A 19,203-nucleotide genomic window follows, 5' to 3' on the forward strand; every position below is an offset into this window, starting at 1 on the left:
CGGGATTGCAGAATTTTGTCCCAAGCCTGGACAAACCTTTTTAAAGGGGCATGCTATCCTACTAATTGATTGATTGATTAGTAGAGATTTGTAGTCCAGGCGAAAATGAATCAGAGATCATACATCTATCTGAGTAGATAATTTGCGAATGAGCATTTGTAGAGACGCCTGTTCCTGATTATCCGTCCGTGTAAGCTTGCTGGCGATCACCCGATGAACGACCAAAATATTTGTTTGTCGTGTGATTGAATAGTTTAGACCGATATAAAAATCATTGTTATCCCTTGTTTTGAGACAAAATTATGGTATTAGAGCTAGTTCTGCCCCCATCATTGTTCGTTCATTGACATAGCTTCCAACTGTCCTGGATTCAGAGGGGCAGTCCTGCGTCCCATCACATGACAACTTTTGTCCCAGCTTCTATATGCACCTCTCTGACCTTTTCATCAATCCTAGCTACTCCTCCTCGGGGCTGCTCTCTGCTCAGTGCATAAATTATATATTCATTTCTGCTCCCTCCTGTGATTGGGTCTCCCTGGGACTTGAACTCGTAGTTCTGTGCTCACAGGCTGGTGCTCTACCAATCAGCTACAGCCCACTATGATGTAGATAGGAGAATTTAGTAATCTTGACCTCTGAGGCAAGCAATGAACCAGAAGCAGGTTACATGTCCATAGACATGCATTGTGTATATAACAATGTATCTTTATGGTTCCTGTATACTGAGGTGAAGAAAAAAATACATATATATTTTTTTTGTTCTTAAAAGGCTATGTGCCTACGATCAGGAATAGCAGTGTTTTAGATGCATTGGATACAATGGCAGTCCCAGATTTGGGTCTATGACTTGCAGTCTCGGGTGTCTGCTGAATTTCCCTCACTACCACTGCCCCCCTGACAACTCCTCCTGCCAGGGTAGAAAGAAATGGTAAATGGTAAATAGCCGTGGAGCGGGGTGTGGCCAGGGGTATGACCAAAATTTGCCACTGTGCGCGACACATTTTCTGTCGCTCTTTCTGTTCTTCAAAAGTTGGGAGGTATGCATTGGTCTAAGGAAAACAGTAAGTGAGCGGCAAGCGACTTGTGCATTATCAATTGTCAATCATTTAACAGCCTGAAATCAGACAGCGTAAATGCACCTAGGTAGCTTTAATAGGCAAGTAACCAATGCTCTGCGTCAGGAGAGGAGTGTACAGGGTTAGGCCAAGCAGAATAAACAAGTGTGGGGGATTCTGCAGAAGCTGTAACATCTTTCACTTTCATTTCAGACTCGCAGTCCTGAACCTCATCCTGCTTCTCTGCTGATTTCTCGACTCTTTTGTATGAACAGCTATTGAGTTGACGCCACTGGTAAGCTCTGTCTGTAGATGTGTATGAGGACTATCTGTACATAAACCACTACAACTTGTCTATATCCACCATTTGTCTTTTTTCCTCTGACATAGGGCCTAGTGACAGATTCCATGCCTCGTGGTTCAGCTGATCATGGATTGTGAAACCGAGAAACCACCCACTTCTATAAATCCCCCTGTAGGTAACAGCTTTTCACAGGTTATCTTCAGTGTGCAGAAATTCTACCCTCCGAAAACTGACTTGCAGTGCAGTTTCCATAAGGAAGGAAACTTTAACTTCAGCCCTAAAGATTGGATTGGGATCTTTAAGGTAAGTCTGAATGTATCTCATTCTATTGGTAATTGTAAAAATCATGGCGTGAACCCTAGGAAAAAACAATTTGTGGTTTCATAGTAAGGATGTATGTAAATCTTTTAATAAATCTGTGTATGTAGTGTAGTGTGCATGTGATAATATACTCACCTCCCGCCGCCTCTCTGGGATCCAGCGCCGTTGTTCGCCTCTTCTCAGTGACGTCACCGCTCTGCAGACTCTCTGGGTCACACTGGGCTCTGACATGATTGGCAGAGATAGGTGCTGGGAAAGGAAGTTGTTTCTGCGCTCTCTGGGGTCACGACAAACCATTAGTATGGATAAAAATGTAGGTTTATTGTCTACGCGTTTCAGAGTCCACCGACTCCTTCCTCAGGACAACCATACATGAAGCCTACAATTTTATCCATACTAATGGTTTGTCGTGACCCCAGAGAGCGCAGAAACAACTTCCTTTCCCAGCACCTATCTCTGACATATCCTTAGGAAGCAAAAAGCATTTGGAGTCCAGGCTTTATAGGTGTTGTGTTCCACACAACCCTACTAGGTGAGCAGTTTTTAATACTTTTATGTAACATTTATTTATTGGATAAGACCCTATTGCGCTCTTGCATTTTTCCATAGCTGACATGATTGAGGCTTTTGCAATGTAAGTCTATGGAGTGTCAGACTGAGGCTCCATATTACACTGTAAAAGAAACTTCCGACTCTCGCATAGAGCATGAAATGAGCCGGAGAGTCTGCACAGCAGTGATGTCACTGAGAAGAGAAGGAGAACGGTGCTGGATATTGGAGAAGGCTGCGATAGGTAAGTAGATTAACACATACACACTATTCTACACTACATGCACATCCACAAACATTTTTTTTTTTAATAAATGTTTCTGTGAGTACGTCTTTAAAAGGAACCTGTCCCCAGAAATAACGATATTAACCTGCAGATATGGAGTTAATCTGCAGGTTTATAGCGTTATTATGCTGCCCGGCGCCTGCATGCAGCCCACTGCAGCGGGGAGAAAATGAACTTTATTCTCCCCGCCAGCATTCGGTTTCAGTCATGGGGGTGGCGCCGGTTCAGTCACTACTCTGAGTATACAGAGTAGTGACTGTAACCGCGCCCCCAATCCTGACTGACACTGGCTCTGCATTGAGGCTCAACTGTCAGTCAGTGCCGGGGGGGTGGAGGGGGGGCGGTTACAGCCGCTGCTCTGTATACTCAGAGCGGTGACTGAAACCGAATGCTGGCTGGGAGAATAAAGTTAATTTTCTTCCTGCTGCAGTCGGCTCCGTGCAGGCGCCGGGCAGCATAATAACACTATTAACCTGCAGATTAACCCCATATCTGCAGTTTAATAGCATTATTTCTGGTGACAGATTCCCTTTAATTACCATATGGGAAAGTAGATAAGTAGCTGCAAGAAACATTAGGCAATGCTTAAAGGGCATTTTTCAGTAAGATCAACCCTCCTAAGCCATGTAGGTCATAGAAAGATGAATGAAATCATACCTTGATATCTGCGATCCAATGTAATCCAAAATTTTCTTAATATGTAAATTAACTGTTAAAGGGTTAGTCCAAAACTAATTTTTATTTTAATCCTAAATATCTGTATATTTAATGTCATAATCCAATCTCTTTTCTAATATACTGTAATTAAAAAGTCTCTATCATTCCCTCACTAGGCGAAGATTAAAATAGATCTTAAAAGGGTGGTCTGAAACTAACATTTAAGAGAATCTCCCTCTAGAGCTTATTTTAAATTAAAGGGGGTGTTACCAATGTGAGGCATGTATGACTGACAAACACAAAAAAGTACCCTTATGGTATGGAACAATTATACTTATTTTAGATCATAAACTCAATAGACAACATCAGCACATTGGTGCGGGCAAGAGAGGAAGCCCAAACCCAGAGTATATTTAAACCATATTCAATCTTTAATATTAAATAGTAAAATACAATAAATTCCTAAAAATAAAAAATCTAGTGCTGCTAAGAAGATGTGGGAATCTATAATAATTTATGTATGTACACTCCAAAATGTACAATACATAGAAAAAAATATATGAACATCTGATATGAAAAATATCAACAATAAAGTTTTGGCAATAGGACTAATAAATGATAAATACATAGACAATCACATTTTGTAGATCAATGATTAAATGGAGATATAAAGTGACAAGTGCAAGTAATTATACCTATAAGCTTAAGTAAAGCTACCAATAAATGTCTGTGTAGAACACTGTTGCTGTATAGAGCCTCAATGAAGCATGGCAGAGTGGTAGCAATCAAGCATGTATTGTCACTTAGACTAGGTGTGTGTATGCCATCTTTCTGTATGTGGATTTAATAATTGCCAATAAGGTATAGTATAGAGGACATTTACGTAAAGATGGATTACTAAGAAAATGAAAGTACTTACATGAGTTATGTGGAGGTTTGATGTTGTTTCCACCGCCCTCCTCTCTGGCCCGCACCAATGTGCTGATGTATGACTGACTAGTCTGCTATCCTGATCTACATGTCTCGCACTAGTAACTCCCCCTTTAATTTATAATCCGCTCTGGAGGCAAATTCTCAGTGAGATCTATGTCCAGCCCATAGATCTTAACAGCTCATTTACATATAAGAAAAATGTGGATTTCACTGGAATAAGACATTGGATCGTAGATATCAAGGTATCATTTTATTCAACTTCCTATTACCTGCATGCCCATATAGACAGCTTAAGTGGGTTGATCCTACTGACAGATTCCCTTTAAAGAGAATCTGTCAGTAGGATTTTCCCCAGTAAACCGCAGACTAGGGCAGAGTGAATTGTATCCAGTGATATCTATTTCATAACCATCTGTTACTCCGTTGGACCAAATTTTGTGTTTTGTAGATATTTAAATTAGGCACACAAGGTATATCCGTGCACCTGCAGTCCTTGGTTTTGTTTCTCTTTTTCCCACCCAGTGCCACCCCCACATCTCATTGACAGAGAGACATAGGATGTGCTGCATGATGTCACCTCTGCTATTCCGTAGATGGGTGATAACTCAATTAATGGGACCTACTGACAGTGATCTTGTGTGGCCTGTGTAAGTGACTCACACACTTTATGATGCTGTGACACTGATACTGAGAGAGGTCCCTCTTTACCCAGGCTCCTTATCCAACTTTGATCCAGCACAGACGTCTCACTCTTTGATTGCTCCATTTTAAACCTCCTTATTTCTGTGTCCTGATTCTATAAACTGTGCATGGTCTGTTCTCTTCCATTGAGTGTGCAGCATTAAGTCCTGCTTCTGAATATCTTCCTGAGCTTTTGTCAGCCTTACCACAGTCTGATTAATTATGTTCTGGCCTTGGAGATGGCTTTTGAACAGCAGAATTTCAACAAGTTGAACAATGTGTGATTAAAACTGGATTTTCCAGCTCTAGTGGGCAGTCATTTTCTGGTAAATGCTTTTTCCGTGTCCTTTAATTTTAGTTGCATTTTTGCAAGTTTACATTCAGAAGATACAGTAAAAAGTGTGCCCCTTTCCAAGTTGATACGTCAGGTGGAATAGTTCACACCTGCATTTCTTAGCTCCGTATTTCTTTTTTGTTATAGCACCAAAAATACAGAAATAACAGAGATGCCAGATCCCCTGCATGGTGGATGCTAACAGCGCCTGATGGACCCAATGAAATCAGTTTGGTTTCTGTCATGGTGTCTGGTACTTTACAAATCAAAATGGTTCATCTTAACTGCACCCCGGTCTAGCACTTTATTCTCAAACTGCACACTTCACCAAATGGTGTCAAACCTCCCCAATTTATAACCTGCTTTTAATCTTTTCTTACGTGGCACATTGGAATCACAGAAGTCCATCCACTAGCTAGCACCATGCTTTTCCTAAACCTGGCTAAGATAATACTACTCCCACAGTGACTGATTCCCCCTTTTGCCCCTGATACTTGCCTCCACGAGGAGGAGACTGAGGGGACTAGAGGTCAGTCAGGGACATCAATCTGGTCAGTTAGGAAGCAGAAGCGATTGTGAATTAATAATAATAATTTCACCCACTTTGGTGCATGTGCAAGGGAGAACAGGAGCCCTGGAGAGGCAAAAGCAAAACAACCCACAAAAAGGGAATGGTTTTACTGGTGGTGGTTACAGATAAATACGATACTTAACCCACCTGACTGATTCTTCTCTAGTTTCCTGTTTTTACTAGTGCCCTTATCACAACTAGTAGCATAAGGTGGTATGTGCAACCAATTTATCTCCTCTAGAAAGGAAAATCCATACCTGATGTCGTTTTAAGGTTTTCTGTATCTCCCTTTGCTCAGTCTCAAGAGCATTAAACAGATACCAGGACTCGGGCAGTTACATGAGGTGGGCTGGACAGACCCATAGGAGGGCATTAGCTGAGCAGCAGAACCGGTATCTGCTCCTTAGTGCTACCCCTATTCTTCCTTACATAATCAGACCCCTACAAAATTACCTCCAGCATGCTACTAGTGTGTATGTTTCTGACTAAACTGTCAGAAACGGGCTCTATGAAGATGGAACAAGGGCCTGACATTGTGTAGTAAAGAACCTGCTCTCACAGTCCAGCACTGTACAGCTAGATTGGCATTTGCCAGTGAACACCAGAATTGGCAGTCCGCCAATGTCGCTCCGTTGTCTTCAGACGACAGCAGGTTCACATAGAGCACATCTGTTGCATGCTCTATGTGAAGAGTCTGGCGATGCTGTGGTGAATGTTAAACTGCTATTAGCATCATCCAGGCCAAATTTGCAGGAAAATATTGATGATCTTGGGCATCATAGCCTTGGAGGGTCACACACGATAACCAAGAATACCCTGAATGCAGTTAGGTACCAGGATGAAGTCATCAGAAGTACACTGGGACCTGACGCTGGTGCAATGGTCCCTGGTTTCTTCTTGGTGCAGGACAATGCCGGGACTCATGTGACCAGAGTATGTTAGTAGTTCCTCGATGATGAAGGCATTGATGGTCCTCATGTTCTGTAGACTTGAATCCAATTGCTAACCTCTAAGACATTATCTATCAGTGCATCTAACGCCAAGAAGTAGTGCCACAGACTGTCCAGGAGCGCAACGATGTCCTGATCCAGATCTGGGAGGAGTAGATTCCCCAGGACACCATTTTTTGTCTTATAAGGTGCATGCCCAGATGTTGTTGTCAGGAGTGGGTGCCATACACACTAATGAGTCGGTGAGACGAAATTCATGAAAATTGGATTTGCTTGTGATTTAAAATTTTTTGCTTTGATTTTTGAGATGATTTTGGAATTTATCACAGAAAAAAGCAGGCACAATTACCAATACCTGGTCACAATACTAATGCACTGCAGGAGGCAGCATAATGTAATAGAATGGATGTGACCACTAGGCTGTAAGCCGGCATAGTGCACTACATGTATGTATGACTGGTGCCCTATACATGCTTTATCTGTGTGCATTTAGAATACTTGGCAACCCCACCCCCATGATTGGTAGGTGTGCGAGTCGTTCTTTCAACAGTATTTTGCGCATGCGCTATCAACATCTTCTTATCATTGGGGCTTTCTAAATCCTGCAGTGCATTAGTATTGTGACCCAATATTGGTAAGTGTAGCTGCTTTTTTTTTCCGCTTTTTTTTCCTGTGTTTTTTTTTCTTTATTATTTGATGTTCTTTTTCAGTAAATTGATTTGGAATCCAGCCCTCGATAAGTTGATAATTTTAGTTTCCACTGACTGTTATGTCTTTTTTTTTTTCTCAACAAATTACATAATTTACATCCATAAAGAGTGACAATTGTGAAAATTTTGTGATTTAAGCATTAATTTCTTGATTAGTGTATGTAAACAGATATATGCACTTCTCAAAAAATATTCATGCAGAGCTAAATAAAAACCTGATCAGTTCCTAAGGAAACCAATTGGATACATAAGCAGTCCAAAGTCTCAACAAATGGTTTCATATTTCACAATCCTTAGCTGTATTTCTTTGAAGCATAAAGCTAAAGCTTAGTAAATATGAAGACAATGTAGTGAAATATGGTGAAAAGTTCTTGTTCTGGAAACAATTGTAATAAAATGACTATGAATAACCTTTTTGGTAGTAATAGACCGTAACAACATAAGTCACTTTGTGGATTTACGTTTCAGTATTTGCAAATTTTACATCGTAAATCGACAACTAAAATACAGGACAATGCCAATAGGTGCTCTAATTTGATGAAGTGCATGTTTTACCTTTTTGTTTCAAAATTTAAAGAAGCACTCCCATCAAAGTTTTTATACTTTTAATATATTGCAGTCATCATATTATATAGCACTGTGTACTTACAATTGCTCATTTTTGCCTTTCTACCCAGTAAATTCTTCTCTTTTCTCTGGTCTATGTAGAAACAGGAAGTGTCTTGTCCCTGCAAAAGTCATTCCTTTCCAACTCCTGAACCAGCTGCCCCATCCTTTCCCTGACTTTTGCAGTGATTATGACTCGTATAGGGAAAGTTTACCTCCTGTTTCTTCATAGCGCTCAGAAGGATTCAGCTAGTCAGTTTTTAATCACGTGATGTCAAAGACCTAATGGAAAACAGAAGAATTACCTGGGTAGAAGGGCAAAATGAGCAATTGTAAGGACACAATTGCAGTCTCCTGACCTGAACTGGATAACCACATATACAGTGGTGTGAAAAAGTGTTTGCCTCCTTCCTGATTTCTTATTCTTTTGCATGTTTGTCACACTTAAATGCTTCAGATCACAAAACAAATATAAATATTTGACAAAGATCACACAAGTAAATAAAAAAATGCAGTTTTTAAATGAAGGTCTTTATTATTAAGGGGAAAAAGAAATCCAAACCTACAGGGCCCTGTGTGAAAAAGTGATTGCCCCCTCCCCCCCTAATTTATGTTTTATCTGTGGTTTATCACATCTTTGGGAAGCTGAGTTCAATTTCCCTACCAACACATAGGCCTGATTACTGCACACATGTTCTCAATCAATAAATCACTTAAATAAGACATGCCTGACAAAGAGAAGTAGACCAAAAGATCCTCAAAAACTAGACATCATGCTGCATTCCAAAGAAACTCAGGAACAAATGAGAAACAAAGTAATTGAGATCTATCAGTATGGAAAAAGGTTATAAAGCCATTTCTAAAGCTTTGAGACTTCAGCGAACCACAGTGAGAGCCATCATTCACAAATGGCGAAAACATAGAACAGTGGTGAACCTTCCCAGAAGTGGCCAGCCGACTGAAATTACCCCAAGAGCGTAGCGTCGACTCATCCAAGAGGTCACCTAAGACTCCACAACAACATCCAAAGAACTTCAGGTCTCACTTGCCTCAGTTAAGGTCAGTGTTCATGACTCCACCTAAGAAAGAGACTGGGCAAAAATGGCATGCATGGCAGAGTTCCAATACTAAAACCATTGCTGAGCAAAAAACAAAGGCTAGTCTCAGTTTTGCCAGAAAACCTCTTGATGATCGCCAAGACTTTTGGCAGAATACTCTGTGGACTGATGAGACAAACGTTTGAACTTTTTGGAAGGTGTATGTCCCATTACATCTGGCGTAGAAGTAACACAGCATTTCAGAAAAGGAACATCACACCAACAGTAAAATATGGTGGTGGTAGTTTGATGGTCTGGGGCTGTTTTGCTGCTTTAGGACCTGGAAGACTTCCTATGGTAAATGGAACCATGAATTCTGCTGTCTACCAAAAAATCCTGAAGGGGAATGTCCGGCCATCTATTCGTGACCTGAAACTGAAGCGCACTTGGGTTATGCAACAGGACAATGATTGAAAACACACCAGCAAGTCCACCTCTGAATGGCTTAAGAAAAACAAAATTAAGACTTTGGAGTGGCCTAGTCAAAATCCTGACCTTAATCCGATTGAGATGCATTGGCATGACCTTTTAAAAAGGTGGTTTATGCTCGGAAACCCTCCAGTGTGGCTGAATTGCAGCAATTTTGCAAAGATGAGTGGGCCAAAATTCCTCCAGAACTTTGTAAAAGATTCATGGCCAGTTATCGCAAATGCTTGATTGCAATTGTTTCTGCTAAGGGTGGCCCAACCAGTTATTAGGTTTAGGGGGCAATTATTTTTTCACACAGGGCCCTGTAGGTTTGGATTTCTTTTTCTCTTAATAATAAAGACCTGCATTTAAAAACTGCATTTTGTGTTTACTTGTGTTATCTTTGTCTAATATTTACATTTGTTTTGTGATCTGAAGCATTTAAGTGTGACAAACATGCAAGAGAATAAGAAATCAGGAAGGGGCAAACACTTTTTCACATCACTGTATGTGTATGAGCCACATGTACTTGGACCGCAAAACATTTTTGCCATTATCAATTATGACTTTTTATTTTTGCTTGGGTGGAGCTTTGTGCTATTATCAGATTCATTAACAGTATCTAATATGTATGGTATAACTTACTGTACCAGTGTGCCAGTATAAATTAAAACTTCTGTAGTGTGATTGTATATTTTCTGTATTTATTCACTGATGCATACACAAAACTGGAATATATGAAGCCTAAACATTGCAGATGACAAACTTTTAAAAGCAATGTTTATGCTGCTTGACATTCCATTGCAAGAGGAAATTCACAAGTGTAATATTCCACTGGGAATTTGGCAGGAATGAATTCTTCGTCAAAATTAGCACATAGCCCATGACTTTTCTGCGGTGATTTAAATAGGGCCTCACTGCAAGTTTCACTCTGGTCACTGAAAGCTAGTCCGGGGCAAATCCGCGCCCTTTCAGTATTTGGTCAATATTAACATCAGTATTTGTAAGCAAAAACCAGGAGTGGGTGAGAAATACAGAAGTGGTGACGTGTTTCTATTATACTTTTCCTTTGTTCCACTCCTGGTTTTGGCTTACGAATACTGAGATAAAATACTGATCAAATACTGAACGTGTACAAGGGGTTAAAATCTAGATGCAAAAAAACAGTTTATAAGAATAGAATGTAACTAATCTGGTCTCACATGGGCTGATCCCCCTCTGGCTTAAAATGTAGTCAGCTGCGATGACGGAGAAAACCAGACGCCAGACATATCTGTCAATAACAACAGTATTTTTATATCCTCTGCCCGGAGGCGCAGGTTGGCTGCTCCTCTGCTATCAATAGTCACTGAGTAGCTGATTTAGAGGATGATTCCCATGTAAACGGCCATTTAAATATTTAAGGAGAAATGAAAATTGTTATTTAATTTTACCCTTTCCATCAGTAAAATAGTAGATACAAAATACTTTCATTGCAAAAACTCATGAATAAAAATATGTATAGTAATATAACTAAAATGGCAGAATATCACCCGCTATGAAATCAGATCAGTCTACTGCTTCTGTCTTACCTGGTAGCATGCAATCAGAGACAGGCATAACCACCTAAAATGTCAGATAATAGAAGCCCCCTATGCCTGAATTTGTAGTTATAGAACAGTGCTCAGGATAAAAAGTAATTTCCTTCATTATAAATCCAAAATAAACATGATCAAAAAGTGAATCTAACGCATTTCTAGTGTAGAAACCACTCTTACTCATGTCATACGCCATGAGTGGCTTCTCTACTTGAAATCTGTTTTGTTTTTAACCTTTCAAAGTGAAACCATCGCGTGCGTATTTTGGATTAATAAAAAAAGGAAACTGCTTTTTATTCCAAGTGCTGGACTATATCTACTTTTATCTACATGTATATTTGAGAATATGAAGCTGGCCCTGCTATATGCTCCATGCAGCAAGGATTTTGAGGACATTGTCTCCTATGAACCCATTAACTAATAGAGTACCAAGCTAATCACTTTTTTTTTATTAACCCTTTTCTGACATGCTCATTAAGGCTGTGTTCACACGATGCGTATTTCATGCGTTTCCGCGGCGTTTTTGCAGTTGCGTAAACGCCGCGGAAACGCATGAAAAACGCATGGTAGAAGGGCAGCAATGTTCCCCAATGGAAATCCGCATGTGCTGTGCCCATGATGCGGATTTTTCCGCAGCGTTAACGCTGCGGTCAAAAATCCGCAGCATGTCAATTAATTTTGCGGAAACGCGGCGATTTCGCCGCCATTGACTTGCATTAGAACGCGCCAATTCCGCAAGACAGCATTTGTACTTGCGTAATTGGTGCGTTCTAATGTGCGGATGGTACCCGGGTGTGGAGGAGAGGAGAGTCTCATCCACACCCAGGTACCATTGAAAAAGCTGTAAAAAGAAGAATAAAATAAAAAATAAATGTATTCTTACCATCTGTCGGCCCGCGCTGCGCTCCCGCTTGGTTCCCGGCACTTGCAGTGAGTTGTAGGACCTGCGGTGACGTCAGAGTCATGTGACGGGTCACGTGACGCTGACGTCGGCAGGTCTTTCAATTCAAAGTTGCCGGCAGCCGGGAGAACGGAGTGAGCAGGACAGCGCGGGCCATCGGAGGTAAGTATATACACTCTCTCTCGGTTCACACTGTATAAATCCATGCTGTTTGCATGGATTTATACAGTGTGACCTAGTTATCAAGCACTTTCCAGGTGATGCTAACATCGCCTGGAAAGCGCTTGTCAATCTGCATGCGGAAACGCATGTGAATCTGCATGTGGATCCGCATGTATTCTGCAGGAAAAACGTATGCACAATCTGCATGCGTTTTTTCTGCCAGGGAGATGCAGAAATGATGCAGAAATTTTCTGCTTCATTTCTGCATCGTGTGCACATACCCTAATAGTACGTCATACTGACCTGGGCTTATTGGACCAGGTACGTATTACGCGCACTGCAATCGTGCCTGCACACAAGGGGTGCGGGGCTATCGCCGCCGGGTCTCAGCTGATTCTCACAGCTGACACCCGGTGCTATGTGCCAGGAGCGGTCAAGCACCGCTCCCGGCACATTAACCCTCGAAATTCTGTGATCGAAGTCGATCGCACCATTCCAGGAGCAAGGGGAGGTAAGCGTGGCTTACTTACCTCCTCTCAGGCGTCCCGCGCTGTCTGTGCTGGGTCCCGGTAGTTGTCATGGTGACCCGATGTCATCATGATGACATCCGGGTCACCAGGCATCAGGAAGTTACTTTGATCATGCGCAGTGCACGATCAAAGTAACTTCTGAGTGTGCAGTGCTGACCCACAGCATAGCATAGAGATGCTTACGCATCTCTATGCTATGCAAGTGATCAGCCTGCAAAAAATGAAAGTCCCATAGTGGGACAAAGTGTAAAAGTAAAAAAAAAAGTATGAAAGTGAAAAAAAAAAACTAAAAAAAAAATTGTAACAATATAAAAAAAATGAAAAAAATAATCCAAAAAAAAGAAAATATATACTGTACCCATAAATATTATTATGAAGAAAACAAACCATCCAATAAAAGTACACATATTTGGTATCGCCGTGTCTGGAACTACCTGACCTATAAAACTATCCCACTAGTTAACCCCGTTAGTGAACACGGTAAAAAGTAAATAAAAAAACGAAGCAAAAAATGATGCTTTATCATCATACCGCCAAACAAAAAATGGAATAAAACACGATCAAAAAGATGAATGTAAATATAAATGGTATGGCTGAAAACGTCATCTTGTCCCGCGAAAAAACAGGCTGCCATACAGCTCCATCAGCTGAAAAATAAAAAAGTTATAGCTCTCAGAATAAAGTGATACAAAAAAATTATTTTTTCTATAAAATAGTTTTTATTGTGTAAAAGCACCAAAACATAAACAATATAAATGTGGTACTGCTGTAAACGTACTGACCCGAAGAATAAAGTTCCCTTATCAATTTTACCACACGCGGAACGGCATTAAAAAAACAATTCCTGAATTGTTGGTTTTTGTTTATTCTGCTTCCCAAAAATCGAAATAGAAAGCAATCAAAAAATGTCACATGCCCGAAAATGGTACCAATAAAAACGTCAACTTGTCCCGCAAAAAACAAGCTGTCATATGACTGAAATATGAAAAAATTATAGCTCTCAAAATATGGCTAGGCAAAAAGAGCATCTTTTAGTGTGTGACAGCTGTCAATCATAAAAACACAATATGAATCTGGTATCGCTGTAATCGCACCGACCCGAAGAATAAAGTCGTCTAATCACTTATACCGCACGAGGAAAGGCATAAAAAATAAACTCTAGGGTTAGGGTTGTGCTAGGGTTAGGGTTGTGCTAGGGTTGGGATTTTTTCAAAAGTAAAGAAAAAAAAATGATGACGATATGGCGACTAGTGTTGAGCGCAAGTGCTCACTACTTGAGTTTGCATCGGGTGCTCGAGTGACATGCTCGAGTCTCCACCCCATATGCTTTGCGGCCAAAAAAAACTTGCGGGAATTGCCTACTATGCACGAGAGATCCCCCTATGTTTTTTTTTTTGGGTGTCTAACAACCATGAAACATGTGGGGCGGGGACTCGAGCATGTCACTTGAGCACCTGCGATACATGGTACACATACACATGATACGGCATACCCGAGTACCCGATGCAAACGCTAGTAGTGAGCACCTGCGCTCAAGAATAATGACAACTTATTCAATATGATGACCTAATGTTATCAAATTCTGTGTCGTACCTCTGGGTTCAAAATGTTCACTATACCCCTTGATAAAATACTCGAGGGGTCTAATTTCCAAAATGGTGTCACTTGTGGGGGGTTTCCACTGTTTAGGCGCATCAGGGGCTCTCCAAACATTACATGGCGTCCGCTCTCGATTCTAGACAATTTTGCGTTCAAAAGGTCACACAGTGCTCCTTCCCTTCTGAACCCTGCCATGCGCCCAAACAGTGTATTTTCTCCACATATGGGGTATTGGCGTACTCAGGAGAAATTTCACAACAGTTTTTGGGGTTCACTTTCTCCTCTTACCCTTGTGAAAATAAAAAATTTGGGGCTAAAAGATAATTTTTGTGATTTTTTTTTTTTATTTTCACGGCTCCATATTATAAATTTCTGTGAAGCACCTGGGGGTTCAGGGTGCTCACCACACATCTAGATAAGTTCCCTGAGGGGTCTAGTTTCCAAAATGGTGTCACTTGTGGGGAGTTTTGCACTGTTTAGGCACATCAGGGGCTCCCCAAACGTGACATGGAGTCCGCTAATTATTCAAGCAAATTTTACATTCAAAAAGTCAAATGGCGTTCCTTCCCTTCCGAGCCCTGCCGTGCGCCCAAACAGTGGTTTTCCCCCCACATATGGGGTATGGGGAATTGGCGTGCTCAGGAGAAATTGCACAACAAATTTAGAGACCATTTTTTCCTGTTACCCTTGCAAAAATAAAAAAATTGGGGTCTAAAGTAACATTTTTGTGAAAAAAGTTAATTGTTTATTGTTTTCTTCCACATTCCAAAAACTCATGTGAAGCACCTGAAGGGTTAATAAACTTCTTGAATGTGGTTTTGAGCACCTTGGAGGGTGCAGTTTTTAGAATGGCGTCAATTTTGGGTACATTCTGTCATAAAGGCCCCTCAAAGTTATTTCAAATGTGATGTGGTCCCTAAAAAAAAAAAAATGGTTTTGTAAATTTTATTGGACAAATGAGAAATCGCTGGTCAACTTTTACCCCTTACAACTTCCTAACAAAAAAAAATTTGGTTCCAAAATTGTGCTGATATAATGTAGACATGTGGGAAATGTTATTTATTAACTATTTTGTGTGACATATCTTTCTGATTTAAGGGCTTGAAAATTAAAAATTTGAAAATTGCGAAATTTTCTAAATTTTCAACAAATTTCCGATTTTTTTCCACAATTAAACGCAAGTCATAGCGAAGAAATTTTACCACTGTCATGAAGTACAATGTCACGAAAAAACAATCTCAGAATCAGGGGGATCCGTTGAAGCGTTCCAGAGTAATTACCTCATAAAGTGACAGTGGGCAGAATTGTAAAAATTGGCCTGGTCATTAACGTGCAAACCACCTTCGGGGGTAAAGGGGTTAATGCCTGAATTACGAAGTATAAAAATAAACAAAAAAAAGAAATACTCAAAAAGATCAATGAAATGAGTAGTCAAGCTCAAAAAAATCTTTAAATGTGTTTATATTAGTATTGGAACACCTACAGATTTCACCTATAAGGCCACGGCCCCACTATCACTGTTCGGTCAGTATTTTTTTTTCTCAGGAGTGGGAGCCAAAACCAGGAGTGGGTGATAAATGCAGAATTGGTGACTTGTTTCTATTACTTTTCTCTGATTGTTCTTCACCTGGTTTTGGCTTCCACTCCTGAGAAAAAATACTGACAGAATACTGACCAAATACTGATAGTGGGGCTGTGGCCTAAAAGTGTCTTTATTGCACCACATTTTAAATCCATAGGCATTAATATGCAGTTGGACCCCTGTTTGCAACTATAGCAGCTATCATTCTTCTGGGAAGGCTTTTTACAAGATTTTAGAGGATGTCTGTGGATATGTTTGATAACTGGAGATGTCACAATTCCAAAGGTGTTAGATGGGAATGAGGTCAGTGCTTTTGTGCAGGCCAGTCAAGTTCTGCATTAAACAAATCATCAAAAAATACCTGCCAGTGCTCAAGAGATTTTAGCTAGGATTCTTGGACATGGCTGCGGTTTTATTGCAAAAAGGGACAAGGCTTTGGGATATTTTATTTCTCCCAGTCTTTATGAAAATAAACGTACTCCTGCTAAAACGTTTTCTATCAAAAATAAAAACTCAATTTATTAATTGTGATAGCACACATGTGTATGCGATAGTATGCCCACAGTGTGACTTAATGTATATAGGATGCACCACCAGAAAGTTAAAAACAAGGATTGCGGAACATATTGCTGACATTAAAAAGAAGAAAACTGTTAACACTTCGGGAGCTGCCAAACATTTTTCTGAATTGCATGTAGGAAGTTTGGAGGCTTTCACTTTTTTCAGATGTGCCAGAGTTAATAAATAGTGATCAGCGAGCACTAAAATGCTTAGGTACTTGTTTCTTGGGTCGAGGAAATCTTAATGCTCGGGTGCTCAACCAGAGTAACGAGCCCAATGTAAGTCAATGAGAAATCCGATCATTTTTCTGCCGTCGACCCCCAGAGGTCTGGAGGGGGCCTAAAAATTGGTCAAATCGATGGAAACAGTGTTGAAATGACATGGGAACAGCATGGAGAAGACCCCTGGAAGCATCTCTGAATCCCAGGTCACTGCTGTGAACAATGTTGTCAGAGTATTACGCCACTATGACTAACTGACAATAAAATATACAAAAACAAAGCTAAAATGGATTTTCCTGGAAAGAATGTTAAGAAACATTCTTTCCAGGGTAATAGAGGGCAAAATAAATGACCAAAAATAAAAATGCTCCTCCACACTTTGGGCTCTGTTTTTTTTTTTTTTTGATGTTCTGCTGCTATCATCCGGTGGTGTTGAGAAGTCTGGCCAATCCAGCCCTTGTTTTTTTTTATAACAGTCAGCCTGTCAGCATTTTCAGTTGACAGGCAGATGTGCCTATCAGTTATACTACCCCCGGCGGCACTAAACACCCACTCTGACGAAACGCTAACGGCAGGGCAGACCAGGACCCCCAAGGCGTAGAGAGACAGTTCATGCCACGTATCCAGCTTGGATACCCAATAGTTGTAAGGCACAGAGGAATCACGGAGGACGCTGGTACAGTCAGAAAGGTACTCCTTCAGCATCTTCCAAAACTTTTCCCTTCTTGTCAGGGTACACCGCGCATCAAGGCCTGGGCGCTGTGAGGGTCTGAGAAAACTGTCCCAGACCTTTGACAGTGTTCCCCCTGCCTCTGCTGCATATGGTTTGTGCCTCCCTTGCCTGTACTCCTTGGTTGTCCAAGGAGCTGTGACTTCTGCCGTCAGTGTTGTCAGCTGGGAATTTTTTAAATAATTCTTCAACAAGGGCCAGCTGGTACTGCAACATTTTTAGACCTGTCCGTCATGGGAAGGAAAGATAGAAAGTTCTCCTTGTAGCTTGGGTCTAGAAGTGTGACCATCCAGTAATTACAGTTGCCCAAAATGCATACAACGCAAGGGTCACGGGAAAGGCAGCGAAACATAAGCTCAGTCATGTGTGCCAGACTGCCAAAAGCCAAGACTTCCCTGTCCCCACCAAGAGGACAACTGTCCATATTCTCCTCCTCCTGGTCCTCCTAATTCCCCTCTTCAGGCCATCCACTCTGAACAGACAATATGAATGTGGTGTGGGTAGTACTGTCTGTAGCGCAGGAAACCAGCTCCTGTTCCTCTTCCTCCTGCTCCTCCTCTACATTATCACTCAATCCGCGTTGAGATGAGAAGAGGCCGGGCTGTGTAGCATCACCCTGTATAGCTCCTTGCTCCATCTCATTGTGCTCCGCCTGCAATGCCTCCTCTTTTTAATTGTGAGCAGCGAGCCTTTCAGTAGACAGAGAAGTGGGATTGTGATGCTGATTAAGGCGTCATCGCCACTCACCATCTTTGTCAAGTCCTCAAAGTTTTGGAGGACGGCACAGATGTCGGACATTCATGCTCACTCATCAGCTCATATGTGTGGAGGCTGACCTGAATGCCGATGGGCATGTTGAAGCTGGTACTCAACAACTGCCCTCTGCTTCTCACAAATTCTTCCCAATATATACAATGTTGAGTTCCAACACATGGTGACATCACACACCAGTCGGTGAGCTGGAAGCTGCAAATGCTGCTGAAGCACTGTCAGGGCGGCGGAAGCTGTTGCGGTCTTTCTGAAATGGGCACACACGCGGCGTACTTTCACAAGCAGCTCGGGCACATCTGGGTAGGTTTTGAGAAACCGCTGAACCACTAGGTTGAGCACATGGGCCAGGCATGGTACGTGTGCGAGGTTGCCAAGCTTTAGAGGTTCTGGCCATTGTCACACACGACCATGCCTGGCTGTAGGTTCAGCGGTGAGAGCCACAGATCTGCCTATTCTGTTACAGCTTTTAACAACTCTGCAGTGGTGTGTGGTTTGTCGCCTAAGCAGAAAAGCTTCAGCAGAGCCTGTTGCCGCTTGGCCTAAGCAGTGCTTCCAGCTTGCGACTGACGTGGTTATTTCAGAGATGAAGGCTGATGAGGAGGAGAAGGACTAGGTGCAGGAGCTGTAGAGTATGGGGGCAACCCTGATTGACCCAGGACCCACAATCCTCGGCCTCGGGAGGACGTGCTCCGTCCCAGGGTCTGACTGGGTCCCCGGCTTCCACAATATTAACCCAGTGTGCCATCAGTGAAATGTACCATCCCTAGTCACAAACACTTGTCCACGTGTTCGTGCTTAGGTGGACCTTCTGTCACGGATGTGTCAGAGGTGACAGACAGTATTCCTGCAGTGGTTTGCAGGAGATCTCCACGTTTGGCAATGCAGACAGCTGCCTAGATAGGAGGTTGTGTTTAGGACCCAGCGACTACCTCCCTTTAGTCTGGGTGTACAGTACAGACCAAAAGTTTGCACACACCTTCTCATTTAAAGATTTTTATGTATTTTCATGACTATGAAAATTGTACATTCACACTGAAGGCATCAAAACTATGAATTAACACATGTGGAATTATATACTTAACAAAAAAGTGTGAAACTACTGAAAAT

At 41.5% G+C, this 19,203-nt stretch overlaps 1 protein-coding gene across 2 annotated transcripts in view; it reads left to right on the forward strand.

The window, feature by feature from the left end:
• The first annotated feature begins 1,195 nt into the window (after positions 1-1,195).
• The window catches only part of CALCOCO2 (calcium binding and coiled-coil domain 2), a 100,129-nt gene continuing 82,121 nt past the window's right edge, over positions 1,196-19,203 (forward strand). For both annotated transcript variants that reach the window (XM_073683524.1, XM_073683525.1), the window contains exons 1-2: positions 1,196-1,350; positions 1,446-1,662. In XM_073683524.1, coding sequence (XP_073539625.1) covers positions 1,486-1,662 — 177 coding nt within the window. In that variant the 5' untranslated portion in view covers positions 1,196-1,350; positions 1,446-1,485. The remainder of the gene's footprint in view (positions 1,351-1,445; positions 1,663-19,203) is intronic.

This window comes from Phyllobates terribilis, unplaced genomic scaffold (genome assembly GCF_046119375.1).
Source record: "Phyllobates terribilis strain yellow unplaced genomic scaffold, ASM4611937v1 Scaffold_5__5_contigs__length_657084704, whole genome shotgun sequence".
Classification (NCBI taxonomy): Eukaryota; Metazoa; Chordata; class Amphibia; order Anura; family Dendrobatidae; genus Phyllobates; species Phyllobates terribilis.